Source organism: Bubalus kerabau, chromosome 15 (genome assembly GCF_029407905.1).
Source record: "Bubalus kerabau isolate K-KA32 ecotype Philippines breed swamp buffalo chromosome 15, PCC_UOA_SB_1v2, whole genome shotgun sequence".
Classification (NCBI taxonomy): Eukaryota; Metazoa; Chordata; class Mammalia; order Artiodactyla; family Bovidae; genus Bubalus; species Bubalus kerabau.
In genome coordinates this window covers 50,156,094-50,181,238 of record NC_073638.1, presented here as the reverse complement: position 1 = coordinate 50,181,238, position 25,145 = coordinate 50,156,094, and the positions used below count along the sequence as shown (strand labels likewise).

The 25,145-nt window shown below is 37.0% G+C and overlaps 1 protein-coding gene and 1 pseudogene across 1 annotated transcript; one reads left to right on the top strand and one right to left on the bottom strand.

Moving 5' to 3' along the window:
- Positions 1-15,333: 15,333 nt before the first annotated feature.
- LOC129629109 (olfactory receptor 51G2-like) lies at positions 15,334-16,283 on the top strand (annotated as a pseudogene).
- Positions 16,284-22,220: 5,937 nt separating this feature from the next.
- Positions 22,221-23,006, bottom strand: LOC129629117 (olfactory receptor 52B2-like). The gene has a single exon (XM_055548887.1). It carries the CDS (start codon positions 23,004-23,006, stop codon positions 22,221-22,223), a length of 786 nt encoding a protein of 261 aa, XP_055404862.1.
- Positions 23,007-25,145: the final 2,139 nt, after the last annotated feature.

Sequence of the window (25,145 nt, the reverse complement as noted above, 5' to 3'; positions counted from 1 at the left end):
CTATGTTGGCACCAGAGTTACCAATAAAAGATTACTTAAAAAAAAAAAAAAGCTGAAATAGCTCTGACAGTACATTGTGAAAAATCCTAAAGGAGAGAGTTGGTGTCTACTGGATTTATAATAGACTGACAACACGAACTTCCTAAATTCCTTCTAGAGAAAGGCAATGCCAAAGAATGCTCAAACTACTGCACAATTGCACTCATCTCACATGCTAGTAAAGTAATGCTCAAAATTCTCCAAGCCAGGCTTCAGCAATATGTGAACGGTGAACCTCCTGATGTTCAAGCTGGTTTTAGAAAAGGCAGAGGAAGCAGAGATCAAATTGCCAACATCTGCTGGATCATGACAAAGCAAGAGAGTTCCAGAAAAACATCTATTTCTGCTTTATTGACACTGCTAAAGCCTTTGACTGTGTGCATCACAATAAACTGTGGAAAATTCTGAAAGAGATGGGAATACCAGACCACCTGATCTACCTCTTGAGAAATTTGTATGCAGATCAGGAAGCAACAGTTAGAACTGGACATGGAACAACAAACTGGTTCCAAATAGGAAAAGGAGTTCGTCAAGGCTGTATATTGTCACCCTGTTTATTTAACTTATATGCAGAGTACATCATGAGAAACGCTGGACTGGAAGAAACACAAGCTGGAATCAAGATTGCCAGGAGAAATATCAATAACCTCAGATATGCAGATGACACCACCCTTATGGCAGAAAGTGAAGAGGAACTACAAAGCCTCTTGAAGAAAGTGAAAGAGGAGAGTGAAAAAGTTGGCTTAAAGCTCAACATTCAGAAAATGAAGATCATGGCATCCAGTCCCATCATTTCATGGGAAATAGATGGGGAAACAGTGTCAGACTTTATTTTTCTGGGCTCCAAAATCACTACAGATGGTGACTGCAGCCATGAAATTAAAAGACGCTTACTCCTTGGAAGGAAAGTTATGACCAACCTAGATAGCATATTCAAAAGCAGAGACATTACTTTGCCAACAAAGGTTCATCTAGTCACGCTATGGTTTTTCCTGTGGTCATGTATGGATGTGAGAGTTGGGCTGTGAAGAAGGCTGAGCACCGAAGGATTGATGCTTTTGAACTGTGGTGTTAGAGAAGACTCTTGAGAGTCCCTTGGACTGCAAGGAGATCCAACCAGTCCATTCTGAAGGAGATCAGCCCTGGGATTTCTTTGGAAGGAATGATGCTAAAGCTGAAACTCCAGTCCTTTGGCCACCTTATGTGAAGAGTTGACTCATTGGAAAAGACTCTGATGCTGGGAGGGATTGGGGGCAAGAGGAGAAGGGGACAACAGAGGATGAGATGGCTGGATGGCATCACTGACTCGATGGACGTGAGTCTGAGTGAACTCCTTGAGTTGGTGAGGGATATGGAGGCCTGGTGTGCTGCAATTCATGGGGTCACAGAGTCAGACACGACTGAGTGACTGATCTGATCTAATCTGATGAACGTGTTGAAGCGGAGTGTGTTGGAAATCACTTCCATCTGTGGTTTCTCATTTGTAATCCTATCCTGATTCAATGCTGATTGTCCATGAAGTTTTCCTTGATTATTCTAAACCCATATTTCTTTGCTTCTTGATACTCTATTTGTCAGAGAATCTTATATTACCTTTCTCATTATGTAAGTGTGTTTGTAAATCTACTTATGCTAACTTTATTAAAAATGGAAAAAAACTTTATCTTGATGTAAGAACATATTAGGTTTCAAAAAGGAAATTCTCAAACTTTATGGTCCATCAGCATCATCTTTTAAAATTTTACTTACATGTTCTGTTCTTTCTGGGGACATTTATTTTCATCAGGAATAGAAAGGGACAACTTTCATAGTTTTATTTAATTTTTAGAATTAATCTTACTCTTTCAGAAAGCCAAACTCAGTGATTTTTTATGTCCCTGAGATAATGTCATGTGATGCCAGTGATTATATAATCTACTGGATTAGATGTATCTAATAATAATTAAGGATATAGTATTTAAACATAAAAAAATCTAACTCACTGAGGTGTAGATACTTGTAAGTTTATAGTAGTAGGAAACAGGTAATACAGATCTCAATTTTTATCTAGAACTCTTTTCAATATATAAACTGTCTTCACTTTTCTCTGAAATTATTGAATGCATAGCTGTGCATAGAGTTGTATTAACAAACTTGCAAGTTTAATTGAAATGTCTTAGTTCAAATGTCTGTACTTACTGAAATAGAAGAAAGAAATGAAGCAAAAAATAAAACTTTAAGAATGCTTTGTAACTCCCAGTTTTTATATTGGTCTTAATGATAGGTAGTATATTTTCACAAATCTTATTCTGTTACTGTAGGAACTGTGTCTCAAGGATTTTGCTACCTGTGAAAATCAACATTATGTTTAGTGTAAAAGAGTCACTTAATAATTATTTAATGCATAAGTTATATAGAAGTGAATCAACCACTGAATAAAGACTGACTCATTTGGATTGGATTTTTTTTTAAATTTTATTTTATTTTTAAACTTTACAAAATTGTATTAGTTTTACCAAATATCAAAATGAATCTGCCACAGGTATACATGTGTTCCCCAACCTGAACCCTCCTGCCTCCTCCCTCCCCATACCATCTGTCTGGGTCGTCCCAGTGCACTAGCCCCAAGCATCCAGTATTGTGCATCGTACCTGGACTGGCAACTCGTTGGATTTAAAAAAAAAAAACTTGGAGTGAAAAATTTGACCTCCATGAACCTATATTTCCTATAATAAAACAAATCTTACTAACTTTAAATTATGATTTCAGATGTCAGGCATATGGAAAACACTCAGAATTTCCATTAGCTTATATCTTTTCCCTGGTTTTAATTCAGTTATGTCTGTTCCTATCTCTCTTTATCTTAATTATTTATTCTACTTCTAATTACCCCTCTCCTTTAGCACATTCACCTTGTCTGAAACATCAACAAATAAAAATAAAGATATGTGAACGTCAGACTTAGATAATATTCCCTGTAGTAAATAAGTAAAATAAAATTAATATGAAAAATAAAAAATGAGAAATGTGAACATTAATTTCATATGTACAAGTGACATTTAAATATTTATAGTCATCCTTCATATGATACCTTCAGATACAAAATGTATTTTTAATATTTTAATATTTTTAATTTTTTTTAATTTTACATTTTTAAAAAGATATGCTGATCATATCTTTCCTAATGCTTCTGCTCCTAAAAACGAAACATTTTAAGTTTTTTCCTTAACATATATTCAAACCATTGCATCTTAAATTTTGCATTTTGCATGCCAGTAAAATTATTCTAAATGAACATTTACATAGATAATATAAGCTTTGAATTTACAAAATATCACGCTCTATACTAACTCTTGGAGAAGGAAATGGCAACCCACTCTGATATTCTTGCCTGGAAAATCCCATGGACAGAGCAGCATGGCTGGCTACAGTTCATGGGGTCGCAAAGAGTCAGATAAGACTGAGTGACTGAGCATATTCTAACTCTTACAGTGTATCATTAGTTACATGATTTTCATGAAATATATTTTACAAAAAACATTAGAAATACCTATTCTCAAAATTAAGATAATTCTTCCTAGAAGAATTTAGTTGGTGTAGAGGTGTTATTTTATTTATTTTTATTTTTAAATTAATTAATTAATTTATTTTAACTGGAGGACAATTACTTTACAATATTGTGGTGGTTTTTGCCATACATTGACATGAATCAGCCATGGGTAAACATGTGTCCCCCCATCCTGAATCCCCCTCCCACTCCCTCCCACCCTATCCCTTGGGTTGTCCCAGAGCACCAGCTTTGAGTGACCTGCTTCATGCATTGAACTTACACTGGTCATCTCTTTTACTTATGGTTGATATAAATGTTTCAATGCTGTTCTCTCATGTCGTCCCACCCTTACCTTCTCCCACACAGTCCAATAGACTGTCTTTACATCTGTGTCTCTTTTGCTGTCTTGCATATAGGGTCACCATTACTGTCTTTCTAAATTCCATATATACGTGTTAATATACTGTATTGGTGTTTCTCTTTCTGGCTTACTTCACTCTGTATGGGCTTCCCTTATGGTTCAGCTGGTAAAGAATCCGCCTGCAATGTGGGAGACGTGGGTTTGATCCCTGGGTTGGGGAGATCCCCTGGAGAAGGGAAGGGTTACCCACTCCAGTGTTCTGGCCTGGAGAATTCCATGGACTATACAATCCATGGAGTCGCAAAGACTCGGACATGACACTCTGTATAATAGGGTCCAGTTTCATCCACCTCATTAGAACTGACTCAAATTTGTTCATTTTTATAGCTGAGTACTATTCCATTGTGTATATGTACCACAGCTTCCTTATCCATTCATCTGTGGATAGACATCTAGGTTGCTTCTGTGTCTTAGCTATTGTAAACAGTGCTGTGTTGAACATTGAGGTACATGTGTCTCTTTCAATTCTGGTTTCCTTGTGTGTATGCCCAGCAGTAGGATTGCTGGGTCATATGGCAGTTCTATTTCCAGTTCTTTAAGGAATCTCCACACTGTTCTCCATAGTGGCTGTATTAGTTTGCATTCCCACCAACAATGTAAGAGGGTTCCCTTTTCTCTCTACCCTCTCCAGCACTTATTGCTTGTAGACATTTTGATGGCTGTCATTCTGACCAGGGTGAGACAGTCCCTCATTGTGGTTTTAATTTGCATTTCTCTGATAATGAGTGATGTTGAACATCTTTTCATGTTTTCTTAGCCATCTGTATGTCTCCTTTGGAGAAAAGTCTGTTTAGTTCTTTGACCCATTTTTTGATTGGGTCATTTATTTTTCTTGTTTTGAGCTGCATGAGTTGCTTATATCTTTTGGAAGTTAATTCTTTGTCAGTTGCTTCATTTGCTATTATTTTCTCCCATTCTGAAGGCTGCCTTTTCCCTTTGCTTATATTTCCCTTTGTTATGCAGAGGCTTGTAATTTTAATTAGGTCCCATTTGTTTATTTTTGCTTTTATTTCCAATATTCTGGGAGGTGGATCATAAAGGATCTTCTGTGACTTATGTTAGAGAGTGTTCTGCCTATGTTTTCCTCTAGGAGTTTTATAGTTTCTGGTCTTACATTTAGATCTTTAATCCATTTTGAGTTTATTTTTGTGTATGATTCTTTTACAGGTGCTTGACAAGTTTTCCCAGTACCACTTGTTAAAGAGATTATATATTAATAATCTATATAATATAATAATTTAATAATCTCTTTAATTTTATATAATGTATAAAAATATACAATTTCTCTATTGTATATTTTTGCCTTCTTTGTCAAAGATAAAGTGTCCATAGCTGTGTGGACTTATCTCTGGGCTTTCTATTTTGTTCCACTGATCTATATTTCTCTCTTTGTGCCAGTACCATATTGTCTTGATGACTGTAGCTTTTTAGTATAGTCTGAAGTCAGGAAGGTTGATTCCTCCAGTTCCATTCTTCTTTCTCTTTGGATATTTGAGGTATTTTATGTTTCCATACAAATTGTGAAATTATTTGTTCTAGTTCTGTGAAAAACACCTTTGGTAGCTTGATAAGGATTGCATTGAATCTATAGATTGCTTTGGGTAGTATACTCATTTTCACTATATTGATCCTTCCAATCCATAAACATGGTATATTTCTTCATCTATTTGTGTCATCTTTGATTTCTTTCATCAGTGTTTTATAGTTTTTCCTATATATAAGTCTTTTGTTTCTTTAAGTAAATTTATTCCTAAATATTTTATTCTTTTCATTTTTTAATTTGTATTTTTGTTGGAGTATATTTGATTAATAATGTTGCAGCAAAGTAATTCAGTTATACAGACACATGTATCTATTCTTTTTTAAATTCTTTTTCTATTAGGTTTCTATAGAATATTGACCAGAGGTCCCTGTGTTATACTGGGTTATCTATTTTCAAAATAGCCATGTGTGCATGTCAATCCCAAACTCCCTCTCTCCCCCAACTTGTAACAATGAGTTTGTTCTCTAAGTCTGTGTGTCTGTTTCTGTTTTGTAAATAAGTTCATTTGTATTTTTTTTATTCTGCATGTAAGCAATATCATATAGCTTACATGCAATATAATATTATAATTGCTATAATATTATAGCAATATCAGCCTTTGTCTGATTTACCTCATTTGGAATGATAATCTCCAGGTCCATCTAAGTTGCTGCAAATGGCATTATTTTGTTATTTTAATGGCTGAATAATATTCCATTTTATGTATGTACAACATCTTCTTTATCCATTCATCTGCCTATGGATACTTATGTTACTTTCACGTTGTGGCAATTGTTAATAGTGCTGCAGTGAACATTGGGGTTCATGTATCCTTTCAAACCATGTTTTCTCCAGGTGTTTGCCCAGGAGTACAATTGTTGAATCAGAGATGAGTTTTGAATATACAGATGAATGAATGACTGAACAAAGGAATAGATGCCACAGTTATATTATGAACTGAGAAGGGAAGCATTATTTTGTCCAGTCCAGCCTTCCAGCAAGTAGCTATCTCTCTTAAAGTGAAAGCCCTCCTACTCTTGCCTAGAATTATGATAATATGATATAAGCATCTCACCCACTTTTATATAGACTTACACGCTGAGACACTCTTACACATATTGTTTTGCTTCATTAAGCCATGAGTATTTGCTTGTCCTCTAAAAGTATTGTCTGCCTATCTGAAAAATCTGTAAGATATCCAGAAGACCAAATAATAATTCATTTTTTCCAGTCTCCTATCACTAGGAAAAATGCAATACAATTATTTTCATGATGTCAAATGTTATTCTTTGGATTATGCATTGATCATCTTTATTTGCAGAAAGCCCTTTGTGGCAAAACACAAAAAAATTAAAAAAGCACAAAATCAGAATAGAGAATAACACCCTTCACCATTTAAGTGTTTAGTGTTTTCTTTTATACATGCATTGTTCCAAAATACGTCATTAGCACACTTAGTCATTCAGTCATTTGAATAACTTAAACCATAAAAGCATTATCCTTTAAAAAAGTACAATGTGGATAACCACCTCATTACCCAGAAAGTCGAGAAAAAGCCATGTGCATTTATAAAGAGAATAATAGTACAGATATTTTTAAGACACCCAATTCATTTAATTCAACAACTTGACCATATATAGGTTTCTATTATATTCATCATGTATTTTTTTTACTGTCTAATGCCAGAGAAATGTTTTAGCTCTTTTATAAATGAAGAAGAGGTAAATATGTTTTATAGTGGATATAAGAAAGTACATTATAAGAATTATGACAACTAAGTTTATAAATGATAAATCTTGTCCCATGAACCATAGAATGCAATTTGCAAGAATGTTTGGAATGAGAAAAGTTAAGTTAGAAAATGCATGTGCTTACATAAAAGTGCCAGATGAATCCAGTGAACATAATCCTGATCATTACCACAAATTTCCTTTTCTTTGGAATTTGTCCTGACATAATTTCACCCCCATTAAATCAGAAGAAGGAATAAAATATATTGATTCAAATTAGCAATCTGACCCAATATAGAGCAGTTAAACTCCTTGTCCAACAATCATTGTAGCTGAGACCAGATAAGGTCACCATATCCAAAAAAGTTCATCCTTTCCTGCTGTTGAGGTCCTGTGGCAGCCTGGCTCCTTTTCCTACCTAAGTTGTAGACAATCAGATTACCTTTGGCTGTCATGACATTTGCAGAGTATTTCAATGAAGTGTCCTGTTTTGTGGTGGTTGGATAGGCTAGCCAGGTGGCATGCTTCCCTAGTGGCTCAGACAGTAAAGAATCCACCTTCAATGCAGGATACCTGGATTCGATCCCTCGGTTGGGAAGATTCCCTGGAGGAGGGCATGGCAACCCACTGTAGTATTCTTGCTGGAGAATCCCCATGGCAGAGGAGCCTGGTGGGCTACAGTCACAAAGAGCTGGACACAAGTGAGTAACTAAGCACAGTAACAGAACTGAACTTGAGTCATTCCCAGCCCTTAGGTTGTAGACTCCATGTTCCTCAACAGTTTAAGTCCTTAATAAGTCCCTTTGATTGGCTACTCCACAGCTAACATTCTTTATTGAGTGCAAGTGTGCCTGTCAGTCACTCAGGCTTATCTGACTCGGATAGCTCAGGGTGAAGGATTCCTGATCTCCAAAGAAGATTTAGCTTTGGGACCAGGGACCAGGTTTGATCATTCAAGAGCTTTTGTGTAGCAGAATTTTATTAAAGTATAAAAGGGAACAGAGAAAGCTTCTCACATAGACATCAGAAAGGGGATGTAGAGTGCCCCCCTTGATAGTCTTAGCAAGGGAGTTATATACTTTTTCAATTGGTTATTACAGTAAATCAAAAGAATGTCTCAAGGTTGTAAAGGTCTTACCAGACCCAATTCCACAATTTGCACTTTAATATAACAGAATTAGGAAAGATCTTACCAGACCCAATCCCACAATATACATTTTTTTAAATGACAGGCTTAGTCAGAAGGGTCTTAAGAAGGAAAAACATGTCCTTGAGCAAGCTACATTGTTCTATTGACTAAAACAAAACAATGTAGAAAAAATGTTTGTCCTTTTTTCCTACTTGAGAACTCCAGACCTCTGTCTCCTCTTTGAAAGCCCCAGACCCCTCTCTCCTCCTCAGGGACCCTGGACTTCTTATCAACCTACCTAGAAATTGATTCTCTCAATTCTTTGTGACTAAATGCGCTGTAGTCCACCAGTCTCCTCTGTCCATGGAATTTTCTAGGCAAGAATGACAAGTGGGTTGCCATTTCCTAACTAGGGGATCTCCCTGACCCAGCAACAAACCTACATTTCCTGTGCCTCCTGCATTTAGCAGGCAGATTCCTTATCACTGAGCCACTTGGGAAGCCCAGCATCTTTATTACCTTGCCATATTCTGGATGCAAGATAGTATTTCATTACATGTCACACGACCACATTTGTTCCAGACATTGAGGTGATTAATACTTGGAACTTTCTATAACCTCCTGCCTTTGCATTTCCAAACTGCATTATAGGAAATGGAAAACAGAGAATTTGGGGAAGGGCCCTAAAGTAAAATAGTGGTGCAGACAGGGTTACAGGCATGGTCCTGCATTTCTCATGGGGACTCACATCTCTAAGGACTGGAGGAACACTTTTTTTTTTCTAGTTTAAATAAAGAGGAATTTATTGTAAGAGTCCGAGGAAATCCTATGAATCTAATGATACAACTGGTGGCTTATGAGAACTCTAACACCTTCAGGCAGATCATTTCTCTTGTTTGTCTCACAACATTGTCTTCTCTTCTCTTTGCATGTCAACTTCATTGGAGGAACACTTATTAACTCATCCTTCTTTCCTTGAGAATTAGAGCAGTCACTCATGACAAGAGCAACTATTCTATCATTAGGTGAGGATTGGGAGAAGTAAAACTGGGAGGTAATAGGAAAATACAGAGGGGGCTTGAGATATCAAAGAGAGCAGGGCAGACACCCAAAGTGTGAGAAGAAGGACCAGGGGAATGGATTGAGAAGGAAGAGGTTCTCAGGTTATTAGAGTGCATACTTTCTCCAAATCTTTATTGTGCATACCCATAGACAGAGGATTCAAGCCAGACATAGGTTTTTCAGATAGAACTTGCCTAATATACCGTAGACTTTCATGGCAAGTAGTCCCCTGTCTGTCAGTGCATGTGACTGTTTACACAGCATAAAGGAATATTACCAGACATAACAGAAGAGGAATCCAGAATAAGAGTGGGATTACAGCAGATAAGATTTCAGGTCCCTTCTAATCCCATGTATCAGTGATTTTTAACATGATATTAATTATTAATTATGTTCTAAACCTTAAGACCTTCATATTGTTGAATTTATTAACTAATTCCAGACTCCACCCTCCTACTCTGGGGATGTAGAAGATATCAAAAGACAATGTGAAAGATTTTGAAACTAGAGCATCAGGACCAGTAGATATTGGATTGTCTAATCAAACAGGTGCTTCAACATGGGGGCTATGAAAAAAATAGATGGACCAGATGCTAGTGAATATGGAGAATAATGAATATATATGTTGCAGTAACATCAGAATGCTAATGTGATTGCTCAGATTCCTATTTCACTGAAGTCCCAAAGATCTCATTTTAACTCTTGGTGAGATTTCTCATTCTATTTTGGATGTTTTTATCCCCCAAAATTGGCGCTGAATAAAATGGAAAGTATGTATGTACTGTCATCATATTGATCAGAGGAATTTCTGGGTAGAAAAATATTAAGGAGCAATTCATATCTCTGGCTATACTAAATATTTAGTTGATAAAAAGGAAATGAAACTGATATAGTTCACTTTCTACTTCTCAGACCATCTAGGTCACTTTTAACATAGCCATTCATGGTGTTTCCTCTAGAGGAGGATACTCCATAGTCTCCCCTTGTCTTCCTCCTCTCATTATACATCAAACGGTTGTTGGTGTTATTGTTATTGTTATCATCATTGTTCTCGTTTTCATCACTATCATCATCATAGAAAAGGCTCTATGCCAACAAGTTTACACACATTATCTCCTTCACCTTAGCACATTCCATCAAATTATTATTATCTTCAGTTTATAGAGGAGACAACTCCTCTATAGAAGAGAGAGAGAAAGAAGTCATTTGGTCTAAATTAAAGTGAGTAAGCTTTGAAACCAGAATATAACAAGTTAATGTGATTGCAGAGCCAGAGAAATATATTCTACATAAGAGAGATGTTAGATATCAGTCTCCTTTCAACTTAAAAGAAGGTCAGTGATATGATGAAAAATGGCCTTTAGTTCAGGTATCTTTCAGTTTTCAATGAAACTTCATGTTTACTTCTTCTTGGCAATGGGAGAGAACATTTATAAAACTGGAAAAATGGTTTGAATTGACTAAGCAGTAAGATAAAAAGAACCAGATTTTAAATTTTGATTATGGAATAGAAATTAGAAAAGAATCATCAAAAAGAAAGAATAATATTGGGCACTCTGAGCATTGAAAGTATGAAACGAGTTGCCAGTCCAGGTTCGATGCACGATACTGGATGCTTGGGGCTGGTGCACTGGAACGACCCAGAGGGATGGAATGGGGAGGGAGGAGGGAGGAGGGTTCAGGATGGGGAACACATGTATACCTGTGGTGGATTCATTTTGATATTTGGCAAAACTAATACAGTTCTGTAAAGTTTAAAAATAAAATAAAATTGAAAAAAAAAGAAAGTAATAATCAGTGAAATTTTGGACAGAAAAGTGAGGAGATAGACAGGAATTTGAGAAGTTAAATAGCAGGGCCGTACGAAGTATCAGTTCATACAGTATGTCAATAGAACTAAGTGAAATATGAACAGTCAGGAAGACTGAATTTGTTTCTGGAATTTACTTATTTGGTGTCTTGATTATGGATCTTGTATTTCTTAGAAAATTGTTAAACAATTGGGGGAAATATCTTCTGTAATCAAGGATATTACATAGAACTAGAGGAGACTGAAGGGATTTCATGTCACAGAATGTCAAAGAAGACTTTCCAAGACAGAAGATGCTGATTTATTAGTTTACAGTGGAAGGTAATTTGTCCCATAGAGTTTAAATTCCTAAACCAATATTATGGTGAGCATGGAGGCTGGGCAGCTGAGGAGCAAGTGGAGTTTGAGAAACGGCTCACCTTTCTTAATAATGTCTTTTTTGACTACAGAATAAATCCTGGAATCTATAGGGGGAAGATATATTTTCTCATTTGAGCAGAAGAGCTTTGGTGTGGAGGTCAGATGCCAGTAGACATTTTTTGTGCATTTTACTTTTGTTGTTGTTGTTTTCTCTCTTGTTTTTGCTTTGAAGGATACATTTCTACTCTCTCAAAAACCCCTATATCTTTTGTTTTATAGTTTTGGTAGAAAGAATCAGTCTCTAAATGATTAATTAGTTCTGAAACATAACAGGAAGAATGTTCTGACTTTTAAATCAGATTCAAAATCAATTATAGTTTGCTTAACATCACATATAAAAATTATATATTTTATAATTATAAATTTTAAATTCTACACATTCTACTAAATCATCTTTTTTTAAAAATTTTATTTTATTTTTAAACTTTACATAACTGTATTAGTTTTGCCAAATATCAAAATGAATCCACCACAGGTATACATGTGTTCCCCATCCTGAACCCTCCTCCCTCCTCCCTCCCCATTCCATCCCTCTGGGTCGTTCCAGTGCACCAGCCCCAAGCATCCAGTATCGTGCATCGAACCTGGACTGGCAACTCATTTCATACATGATATTTGACATGTTTCAATGCCATTCTCCCAAATCTTCCCACCCTCTCCCTCTCTCACAGAGTCCATAAGACTGTTCTATACATCAGTGTCTCTTTTGCTTTCTCGTACACAGGGTTATTGTTACCATCTTTCTAAATTCCATATATATGCGTTAGTATACTGTATTGGTGTTTTTCTTTCTGGCTTACTTCACTCTGTATAATAGGCTCCAGTTTCATCCACCTCATTAGAACTGATGCAAATGTATTCTTTTTAATGGCTGAATAATACTCCATTGTGTATATGTACCACAGCTTTCTTATCCATTCATCTGCTGATGGACATCTAGGTTGTTTCCATGTCCTGGCTATTATAAACAGTGCTGCGATGAACATTGGGGTACACGTGTCTCTTTCCCTTCTGGTTTCCTCAGTGTGTATGCCTAGCAGTGGGATTGCTGGATCATAAGGCAGGTCTATTTCCAGTTTTTTAAGGAATCTCCACACTGTTCTCCATAGTGGCTGTACTAGTTTGCATTCCCACCAACAGTGTAGGAGGGTTCCCTTTTCTCCACACCCTCTCCAGCATTTATTACTTGTAGACTTTTGGATCGCAGCCATTCTGACTGGTGTGAAATGGTACCTCATAGTGGTTTTGGTTTGCATTTCTCTGATAATGAGTGATGTTAAGCATCTTTTCATATGTTTGTTAGCCATCTGTATGTCTTCTTTGGAGAAATGTCTATTTAGTTCTTTGGCCCATTTTTTGATTGGGTCATTTATTTTTCTGGAGTTGAGCTGTAGGAGTTGCTTGTATATTCTCGAGATTAGTTGTTTGTCAGTTGCTTCATTTGCTATTATCTTCTCCCATTCTGAAGGCTGTCTTTTCACCTTGCTAATAGTTTCCTTTGATGTGCAGAAGCTTTTAAGGTTAATTAGGTCCCATTTGTTTATTTTTGCTTTTATTTCCAATATTCTGGGAGGTGGGTCATAGAGGATCCTGCTGTGATGTATGTCAGAGAGTGTTTTGCCTATGTTCTCCTCTAGGAGTTTTATAGTTTCTGGTCTTACATTTAGATCTTTAATCCATTTTGAGTTTATTTTTGTGTATGGTGTTAGAAAGTGTTCTAGTTTCATTCTTTTACAAGTGGTTGACCAGAGTTCCCAGCACCACTTGTTAAAGAGATTGTCTTTAATCCATTGTATATTCTTGCCTCCTTTGTCAAAGATAAGGTGTCCATATGTGCGTGGATTTATCTCTGGGCTTTCTATTTTGTTCCATTGATCTATATTTCTGTCTTTGTGCCAGTACCATACTGTCTTGATAACTGTGGCTTTGTAGTAGAGCCTGAAGTCAGGTAGGTTGATTCCTGCAGTTCCATTCTTCTTTCTCAAGATCGCTTTGGCTATTCGAGGTTTTTTGTTTTTCCATACAAATTGTGAAATTCTTTGTTCTAGCTCTGTGAAGAATACCGTTGGTAGCTTGATAGGGATTGCATTGAATCTATAGATTGCTTTGGGTAGTATACTCATTTTCACTATATTGATTCTTCTAATCCATGAACATGGTATATTTCTCCATCTGTTAGTGTCCTCTTTGACTTCTTTCACCAGTGTTTTATAGTTTTCTATATATATAGGTCTTTAGTTTCTTTAGGTAGATATATTCCTAAGTATTTTATTCTTTCCGTTGCAATTGTGAATGGAATTGTTTCCTTAATTTCTCTTTCTGTTTTCTCATTATTAGTGTATAGGAATGCAAGGGATTTCTGTGTGTTGATTTTATATCCTGCAACTTTACTATAGTCATTGATTAGTTCTAGTAATTTTCTGGTGGAGTCTTTAGGGTTTTCTCTGTAGAGGATCATGTCATCTGCAAACAGTGAGAGCTTTACTTCTTCTTTTCCAATTTGGATTCATTTTATTTCTTTTTCTGTTCTGATTGCTGTGGCCAAAACTTCCAAAACTATGTTGAATAGTAATGGTGAAAGTGGGCACCCTTGTCTTGTTCCTGACTTTAGAGGAAATGCTTTCAATTTTTCACCATTGAGGATAATGTTTGCTGTGGGTTTGTCATATATAGCTTTGATTATGTTGAGGTAGGTTCCTTCTATTCCTGCTTTCTGGAGAGTTTTTATCATAAATGGATGTTGAATTTTGTCATCTTAAGCTATATTTGCCTCAAGGAGATGCTAATCCAGGAACATATTGATATCAGAGTTGATTCTATGTGGCTACCATTCCCTTGTTATCAATCACCTAGGTGGCGCTAGTGTTACAGAACCTGCCTGCCAAATTAGGAGACCTAGGAGTCTGGGTTTGATCTCTAGGTCAAGAAGATCTTCTGGAAGAGGATATGACAACCCACTCCAGTACTCTTGCCTGGAAAATCACCTGGACAGATGAGACTGGCAGGTCCCAGTCCATAGGGTCACAAAAAGTAGGACATGCCAGAAATAACTTAGCATGCATATGTGGATGCCATCACTGTGGTATCAGTTATATAGTTGGAGATAAGTTTAATAAGAATAAAAAACATCCTGACCAAATCTTGCCTGAATACTGTAGAGATGCCTTGCATGATATTCTAGTATTGCTGAAAAAGCTATCAAGCTCAGACAAAGACATTCATATGTCATTGTAGGAGTCTTTTTTTTCTTTTTTTCAAAGCAGACTAATATAAGACCAGTAACTCTGGTCAAGATTGTTCTAAAGAAAATTATTAATTAATAATGTAATCTACAGTGGTTCTGTGTGTGCTGCTCTGGGGGGTAGTGTTTTTAGAAGGAGTTTGTGCATGTTCAAACAGCATGTTAATAGTTCTGCATCTGAGAAGAAGGGAAAGTTGTTATGGTTATAAAACTGGATGTTTTACTTAACGGACAACACTCAGCAAAGAAATGAAGAATGACAAAGCAAAACTGTGAGGGTAAATCTAGGAGTGATTATAGGACAGACTGAAGTTTTGGTGTTTTTTTGTTTTGTTTTGTTTTGTTTTTTTGTGATACAGGTACTGATCTTATCATTTGTTCCCCCTCTGGAGTGATTGTGAATCTGGATTGTGGTTTAACAGTAAGCCCTATGGAAACTGCAAATTCTAGCAATATCCTGTCCTCCACCTTCTATCTCACAGGTATCCCTGGATATGAGGAATTTCATCACTGGATTTCCATCCCATTCTGTCTCCTCTACCTTGTTGGGATCATGGGCAACTGTACTATCCTACATATTGTCCGGACAGACCCCAGGCTCCATGAGCCCATGTACTACTTCTTGGCCATGCTTTCTCTCACTGACATGGGCATGTCCTTGCCCACAATGATATCACTGTTCAGGGTGCTGTGGTCCATATCCAGGGAGATCCAGATCAATACTTGTGTAGTCCAAATGTTTTTCATTCACACTTTCTCCTTCACTGAGTCATCTGTGCTCTTGGCCATGGCCCTTGACCGATATGTGGCCGTCTGCCACCCACTAAGATATGCCATCATTCTCACTCCTACACTTGTTACTAAAATTGGAATTGCAGCCCTGCTTAGAAGTGCCCTTCCTGTGATTCCAAATGTGGCCCGGCTGGCCTTCTTTCCCTTCTGCCACTCTCACGTCCTTTCTCATTCTTACTGTCTGCACCAGGACGTGATCCACCTTGTTTGTGCTGACACTAAGTTTAATGTTATTTATGGGTTAGTTCTGATCACTTTGCTGTGGGGAATGGACTCTCTGGGTATTTTTGTGTCTTATGTTTTCATCCTTCACTCAGTATTAAAAATTTCATCTCAGGAGGGGAGATTTAAGGCCCTCAACACATGTGCATCCCACATCTGTGCTGTACTTATTCTTTATGTGCCTATGATTAGGCTCTCTCTTGTCCATCGTTTTGCCAAACACTCATCCACATCTTCATGGCTCATATCTACCTGCTAGTTCCACCTGTGCTCAACCCAGTCATCTATAGTGTGAAGACAAAGCAGATCTGCCAAGGAGTTCTCTGCCTTCTTTTCCCCCTAAAAGTCAGTTCTTCTGTGATGTAGGTTTGTCCTCAAGACAATGATGGCATAAATATTAAGTTTGTAAATATATAGTGATTTTTCTACATGCTATGTTGGCACCAGAATTGCCAATAAAATATTACTGAAAAGGACACAAATAAAATTGACATTACATCCTGCAGTTGTCCTAAATTAGAGAGTTGGTGTCCACTGGGATTATACAGACTGACTTAACATGTGTTTCCTAAATCTCCTCTAGGCATGAATATGTTGGAATGCAATATGTTAGATACCATTTAAATCTATTGTCTCTCGTTTCTAATCCTAACCCTGATTCATGGTTTCCTGTCCATAAAGTTTTCCTTGATCATTCTAAACCCATATTTCTGTGCTTCTTGACATACTGCATTTGTCTGGGAATCTTACATTACCTTTCTTGTTATAAGTGTGTAAGTCTGCTGAAGTTACTCTTATTAAAGATGGTAATGATCATATCTTGATATAAAAGTATATTAGAGCTCACAGCATTTTATCTATCTTCATGGTGCATCAGAAGCATCTTTTAAAATTTTATACACATGCTCTGTATTTTCTCAGGATATTGAATTTCTCGAGGTATAGAAATGGGCAACCATCATTTTTTACTTAATTTTCTGAAATAATTTTAATCTTACAGAAAGCTGAAACTCAGTAGTTTTTGAAATCCCTGAGATGTCTTATGAAGTCAGTAATTATAATTCACTGGATTAAGTGTATCTAACAATAATTTAGGATATAGTATTCAAACATAAAAAATCTAACTGACTGAAGTGTAGCTACTTATGTTTGTGACAGTAAGCATCATAAAATATAAATCTTACTTTTTCTACAATTCTTTTGGCATATAAACTGTCTTTTCATATTATTCAAATGATCTAGTGCATGGCTATGCATAGAGTTGTATAAGAAACTTGCAATTCTAGTTGAAATTTCTTAATTCACATGTCTACACTTGTTCAAAGACAAATAAATGAAGGAGAAAAAAGCCTTTAAGGATGCTTTATAACTTTATGTATACTGATCTTAATAATACATAATAAGTTTTCACAAATCTTATTCTATCTACACTAGGAACTGTGTCTCATGCAGCTTGCTACCTGTGAGAACCAACATTATCTTTATTTAAATTATGCACTTAATAATTATTGAGTGCATAAGTGAAAAGAAATGAATCAGTCATTGGATAAAGAATGACTAGTTTTATTGGATTAAAAAAAAATCTTGGAGAAAGAGATTTCACCTGTCATAAGCCCACATTTCACATGACAAAAAAGGTATTATTAACTTAAAATTACCATTTCAAATGTCAAACCTGTGAAGGACATCTAAGACTTTCCACGACTTATTTCTGTTCCCTAGTTTTAATTCAGTTATATCTGTTCCCATCCCTCTTATCCTATTTCTTGGCTCTACTTCTAAATACTCTTCTCCTTCAGCACTTTCAGATATCAAGTAAAAATAAAGCAAGATATATGAACATCAAATTTAGATAATATTTCCTACAGTAAATAAATAAAATAAAATTAATAGAAATAAATATTGGAAGACAATGTGAACATTATCATTTGCTGTATGCCATATAAGTATATTGGGCTTCCCTGGTGGCTCAGACGGTAAAGTCTCTACCTGCAACACAAGAGACCAGGGTTCTATCCCTGGGTCAGGAAGATCCCTGGAGAAGGAAATGGCAACCCACTCCAGTATCCTTGCCTGGAGAATCCCATGTACAGAGGAGCCCGATAGGCTACAGTCCACAGGGTCACAAAGAGTCGGACACGACTGAGCAACTTCATTTAACTATAGCCATTCTATAAAACCTTCAAATTCAAAATATATTTTTAGTGTCTGCTTGCTGAATACATCTATCTTAATGCTTCTGCTCTGAAAAATGAAAAGTTTTATCATTTTTTTAGCTAACAAATATATTTAAACCACTGAATCTTAGATTTTGCATTGCACGCAAATACAAAAATATACAAATGAGTATGTAAATATACAGGCCAACTTTTGAGTTTACAAATTGTTATCTTCTATATATTTCTTAAGATATATTATTAGAGGTACTTTATATTCATAAACGGGGCTTCCCTTGTAGCTCAGATGGTAAAGAATCTGCCTTCAATGCAGGAGATCCAGGTTTGATCCCTGGGTTGGGAAGATCCCCTAGAAAAGGGAATGGCAACCCACTCCAGTATTCTTGCCAGCAAAATACCATGGACAGAGGATCCTGAAAGGCTATAGTCCATGGGGTTCCAAAGAGTCAGAAATGACTGAGCAGTCGACACACATATTCATAAAGTATCCTTTACTAAACACACTAAAAAAACACATATTATCAAGATTTGAATCAGTTCTAATGAGGTGGATGAAACTGGAGCCCATTATACAGAGTGAAGTAAGCCAGAAAGAAAAACACCAATACAGTATACTAATGCATATATATGGAATTTAGAAAGATGGTAACAATAACCCTGTGTACGAGACAGCAAAAGAGACACTGATGTATAGAACAGTCTTATGGACTCTGTGGGAGAGGGAGAGGGTGGGAAGATTTGGGAGAATGGCATTGAAACATGTGTAATATCATGTATGAGACGAGTTGCCAGTCCAGGTTCGATGCACGATACTGGATGCTTGGGGCTGGTGCACTGGGATGACCCAGAGGGATGGTGTGGGGAGGGAGGAGGGAGGAGGGTTCAAGATGGGGAGCACATGTATACCTGTGGCGGATTCATTTTGATGTTTGGCAAAACTAATACAGTGTTTCAGGTTTAAAAATTAAAAAAAAAAAAAGATTAAGATAGGTCTCCCTATAAAATATAGTCATTGAAGACGTGAGTGATTGAATATACAAATGAATGGATATCAAGTTTGTATTATGAAGTGAGAACAGAAGCACTATCTTGTTTTAAAAAAGTTAACAAAAGCTAGAGTCCCAGCAAGTAGATAGTGTTATTGAAAGAGGAAGGCCTCTTGTCCTTCCCCAAATTCACAATAATATGATTTAAGCATCTATCTCATTTGTGCTTGAACTTATAAATTAAGAGACACTCTTACTCATATTGTGATATATAGTAATGTTCAGTCACTAAGTCTTGTCTGACTCTTTGTGACCCCATGAACTGCAGCACACCAGGCCTCCCTGTGCCTCACCATCTCCTGGGGTTGATCTAAGTTCATGTCCATTGAATGGGTGATGCTATCCAACCATCACATCTCATGAACCTTTATCAGCAAAGTGATGGCTTTGCTTTTTATGTTGTTTGATGAAGTCATGATTATTTATTTGCCTTCCTAAAGCCTTCTCTGCCTACCTGAAGAATGTATATATATCCAGAAGGCCAAATAATAATTCATCTTTGTGTTCCAATCCCCTATTATTAAGCAAAAATGCAATGCAATTATTTTCATTAAATCAAACATTAACCTTTGTGCTATGCATTGGTCATCTTTATGCTGAGTGATCACACCATTATGGTTATCTGGGTTATTAAGATCTTTATTGTATAGTCCTTCTGTGTATTCTTGCCATAAAGAAGGCTGAGTAGTAAAGAATTGATGCTTCCAAACTGTGGTGTTGGGAAGACTCTTGAGAGTCCCTTGGACTGCAAGGAGATCCAACCAGTCCATCCTAAAGGAAATCATCCCTGAATATTCATTGGAAGGACTGATGCTGAAGCTGAAGCTCCGATACTTTGGCCACCTGATGTAAAGAGCTGACTCATTGGAAAAGACTCTGGTGCTGGGAAAGATTGAAGGCAGGAGAAGGGGACAACAGAGGATGAGATGGTTGGATGGCATCACTGACTCAATGGACATGAGATTGAGCAAATTCAGAAGGTGGTGAAGGACAGGGAAACCTGGCATACTGCAGTACAAGGAGTTGCAAAGAGTCAGACACGACTGAGTGACTGAACAACAACGTGCTGCAGAAAACACTTTGTGGCAAAACATGATAGCAAGCAAAAAATCAGAGCAGAGGAGGTCAGTATCCATTTCACTATCTAAGTGTTTAGCATTTTCATCTATATAAAATATTGCTGTAAAATACTTCATTAGCACACTTAGTCATTTAATCATTCAATTGAATAACTATTAAAATATAATTTCCTTTTAAAAAACCTACAATATGGATAATTACATGATTATATAGATAATTTATAAAAAGCTTCTATAAACAGATTTATGTATTTATAAAAAGAATTATAACAATATAAATATTTTCAAGACAGTCAAATTACTTCAACCACTTGACCATGTATATGTTTCTGTTATGTTCATGATGCACTTCTTTACTGTTTGATGCCAGAGAAGTATTTTAGCTCCTTTGTAAATCAAGAGGTGAATATTTCTTAGGGGAGATAAGGAATTGCATTGCAATAATTATGGTATGAGAGTTCATAGATGATAAAGTTTGTCCCAGTACTATGGAATACAATAGAATGTTTAGTGTAGAAAGAGCTAAACTACGATGATGCCTGTGCTAATATAAACACGCCAAATGAATCCAGTGACAGAATCCAGACCACTTATACTTCCCTTTTTTTCAGAATTACCCTGACACAATTTCACCCCCATTAAATCAGAATAAGAAATACAACAGTTTGATCCAGGTTTAGCAATTGATCCTATATACAGAAATCATATGTTTTGTCCCACAGTCATTGTAACTAAGACCAGGTATGTGTGCTTATTTGCTCAGTCATGTCCGATCCCTTGCAACCCCATGGACTGTAGGCCTCTTTGCTCCTCTGTCCATGGGGATTGTCCAGGCAAGAATACTGGAGTGGGTTTCCATGTCCTCCTTCAGGGAATCTTCCCAACCCAGGAATCAAATGGGTTATCCTGTATTGCAGGAGGATTATTTACCAGCTAAGGTACCAGGGAAGCCCAAATTCAATTAAGAAGCTATCCATTCCTGCTGGTGAGGTCTAATAGCAGCCTGATTTTAGTCCTACCTGAGAAATAGAAATTCAGTTATCCTTGGCTGTCATAACATCCCACAGAATGTTACCATGAAATATCCTGCTTTTTGATTCCTTTATCTAACCAAAGATAATTTCTATTGTTTGTCACAAAAAGAATCTTTAATACACTAAGGTACTGAAGAGATTAGAAAGTCATACTTGTGGATGCTAAGGGAAAGTTTTTTGAGAGGAAAGGAAATGAATGTTTTAATTGTAGGTCATACATAATACATAAAGGTATATTGGGGGTTGTTAAATAAAATCACTAGAATTTATTTTTAATTGAGATATTTATCCATTCACAAATATTTATCAATTATTTGTATATTTGGGGGTCTTCCCTTGTGGCTCAGCTGGTAAAGAATCTTCCTGCAATGTGGGAGACCTGGTTTCAATCCCTAGGTAGGGAAGATACTCTGGAGAAGGGAAAGGCTACCCATTCAAGTATTCTGGCCTGGAGAATTCCATAGACTGTATAGTCCACGGGATCGCAAAAAGTCGGACATGACTGAGCCATTTTCACTTTCTTTCTTTCGTATTTTGGGCCCTGTAGATGTTATGGTAGAGTGGAATCAGAACTAGTTTCTGAGTACAAACAGTTTATATATTGTCCTTTATATAGCACATTGAAGTAGAACAGGCATGGTTTATTACCAAATGGATATTTAAATGCCATATGCAACTACAGTGGCACATTACCTTAGTATGTTGAAATAATTCTCAGTGGTACTTGAGCAGTTCCTTGTTAGCTTCCTTTTTACCCAATATCAGGAAGATAACATTTAGAATACAAATTTTTAAAGCTTTATTCATTGCATAGATGTTGCAGGAATAAATCTGTCCAGATTTATTTAGACTTGATATTTAACCCTGATTCTCAGTCCTGGACTCCCCTGTTCCTTGTTGCTTTATCACTCTTGGATCATTTAGGTTGGGCACAGAGTCCTAGCACTTGCATCCTTATCTCTTTTGTCTATACCCCATAAACAATGGGGTTCATGGTATGCGGTACCAGTAAGTACAGATTTGCCAGGAGGATAAGGACATGCCTGGGTACATGGTGTCCAAAGCAATGGGTAAAGAAGGAAAAGAAGGCCAGAGTGTAGAATATCAGGATGACACACGTATGGGCTCCACAATTTCCAAAGGCCTTTGTCCAGGCTTCCCTAGAAGGCAGTTGGAAGACTGTTCTCAAGATTAACCAGTAGGACAGGGAGATAAGGAAAAAGTCCAGTCCTGTGGTGAGGAGAGCATCAGTGAGCCCATAAATGCTATTAGGGACAATGCTATTGCAAGCCAATTTGGCAATGCCCATGTTCTCACAGTAAGTATGGTGAATGACATTGCTCTGGCAGAAGTGCAGTTGGAGAGTGAGTAGGATGCCAGGGGTGACCACAGCCACACTTTGAGCCACCAGAGCCAGGACCATTTTTCTAATGAGAGAGCCTATAAGTAGGATAGTATAATGGAGTGGTGCACAGATAGCCACATAGCGGTCAAAAGCCATGGCCAGTAGGACAGCAGATTCAGAAAGAAACAGAGCATGAATGAAAAACATCTGTGTGAGACAGGCAGGGAATGTTGATATGGAAGGGCCCTGCCAAAAGATAAGAAGCATTTTGGGCACCGTGATAGTACAAAGTAGAACAACATTGAGAGCTAGCATGGCCAGGAAAAGATACATGGGTTCATGGAGGCTTCGGTCACAGATCACCATCACCATAACCAGGCCATTGTCTGTTACAGCCAAAAAGTACATGAAGTTGAAAGGGATGGAAATCCAAATTTGGAAGTCTTCTAATCCTGGGACACCAGTCAGCAAGAAGGCAATGAAGGGAGTGGATGTATAGTTTGATGTTGTTGTAGAGAAGTGGCCTAAGTCTTTTATGTGAAAAATAGAAGGAAAAGAGCCAGAGTAAATAACAGCAAAAAAGCGCATTTATTCCTTCAGCTTAGTCAAATCTGAACCATTAATTTTGGCATGATAATGGACAAAAGCAAAGTAATCCAAAAAAAAATGAATGATCATGGGCAAATCAGTTCCTTTTTATGGAACATTTTTTCTCTGTGAAAAAAATTTGTGAATCAAAAAAGAGTTGAGTTGAATTATTGTAATGCCAGTTGTTATAACTATACAGTTTATGCATGTCTTTTGAACCTTTTACAGTTCTGTGTATATAATGTTTCCCTTTAATTTGGTAATAAATTCTTAAATACTGAAAAGGTAGTTTTTCTCTCTCCTTTGTCTTAGTGACACTGAATAGAAGATTGGAGAGAATTAATATTCTATTCTTCAGTGGACAAATTTAATGGGAGGAGGTGGATTGGATGGTAGACTGATAAAGAATTGAAGGGAGCGTGAAAGGTTGAATTCTTGTTTTCCAGCCTGAGGGTATGAGATATTTCCCTTGGTTTAAGTTTTCCCACAATAAAAAAAAAAAAAAATGATTTACTCATCTGTCCTTCATCTAAACTCTTGAAGATAATGTTCATATTAACATGCCATTTAAACTGCTGTGCAAAAATTGTAGTGTTATCCATACCATCATAACACTAGCTCTCAAGAATCAAGAAATGGAATCAGAGAACACAAACAAAACTCAGAGTACTAAATGATCTTACTAGAGCAAGTAGATCACTGAAAAAAGTCAAAGCCCACTGTTATTCAGGACTTAGAAGGCAGTGGCAACCCACTCCAGTACTCTTGCCTGGAAAATCCCATGGAAGGAGGAGCCTGGTAGGCTGCAGTCCATGGGATCGCGAAGAGTCGGACACGACTGAGCTAATTCACTTTCACTTTTCACTTTCATGCATTGGAGAAGTGCATCACGCACTCCAATGTTCTTGCCTGGAGAATTCCAGGGACGGGGGAGCCTGGTGGGCTGCCGTCTATGAGGTCGCACAGAGTCGGACATGACTGAAGCGACTTAGCAGTAGTAGCGGCATTATTGAAAGAAATTTCCAAAGAGTAGAGTGACTGCAATCTTTTATTCACAATAAAAGATTAAGAAATAATTTCAGCTACTTTTCTTTAGTAGCAGCAGTTCTTGCTCTATTAAGAGCAAGTTATATATCAAAAGTTATAAAGTAGATTTTCAAAAATCCCTCATTTGAAATTATCCATTATTCAGACCCATGGAACATAAATTCAGTTGGTCATGTTTGTAGCCCAAAGCGGTACATTTGGTAAAAGCATCATATACATAAATCAACATTTCCTGACTGAAACTCTTAGCATGTTTAAAGTGATGAATAATAAACAATATTTCATCTAAAAAGAAGAACAACAGTCTGGAATCTGCCCATGCTTCACTCTCATGTGAGGCTGTCACACCATTTAGCAGATGGAAAACTACCCTGCATTTCAAGATACCTGACAATCCTCTCTTGAGTTAACTGAAATCCTTTTCACATTCCTACTGCTACTGCTAAGTCACTTCAGTCATGTCCGACTCTGTGCGACCCCATAGACGGCAGCCCACCAGGCTCTGCCGTCCCTGGGATTCTCCAGGCAAGAACACTGGAGTGGGTTGTTATTTCCTTCTCCAGTGCATGAAAGTGAAAAGTAAAAGTGAAGTTGCTCAGTCATGTCTGACTCTTCGCGACCCCATGGACTGCAGTCTACCAGGCTCCTCCGACCATGGGATTTTCCAGGCAAGAGTACTGGAGTGGGGTGCCATTGCCTTCTCCCCTTTTCACATTACCCCAATCCTTATGAAGGACATAGGGCACGTTACCAAATTATCAACATAAATTTATCCTCCTCTCTCTCTCTTTCTCTCCCTCCTTTCATGAAATTCAGGTGAGGAAGAAAAAATAAAACTTCTCATCAAGAGGCAAACACACAGATTAGGTAAAGGAACTTTGAATGAAAACTCCAAGAAAGGATATTTTGAAT

Coding starts and splice junctions, on each gene's coding strand:
- LOC129629117 (XM_055548887.1), bottom strand. CDS start 23,006: ATGTACTTTTTGGCTGTAACAGACAATGGCCTGGTTATGGTGATGGTG.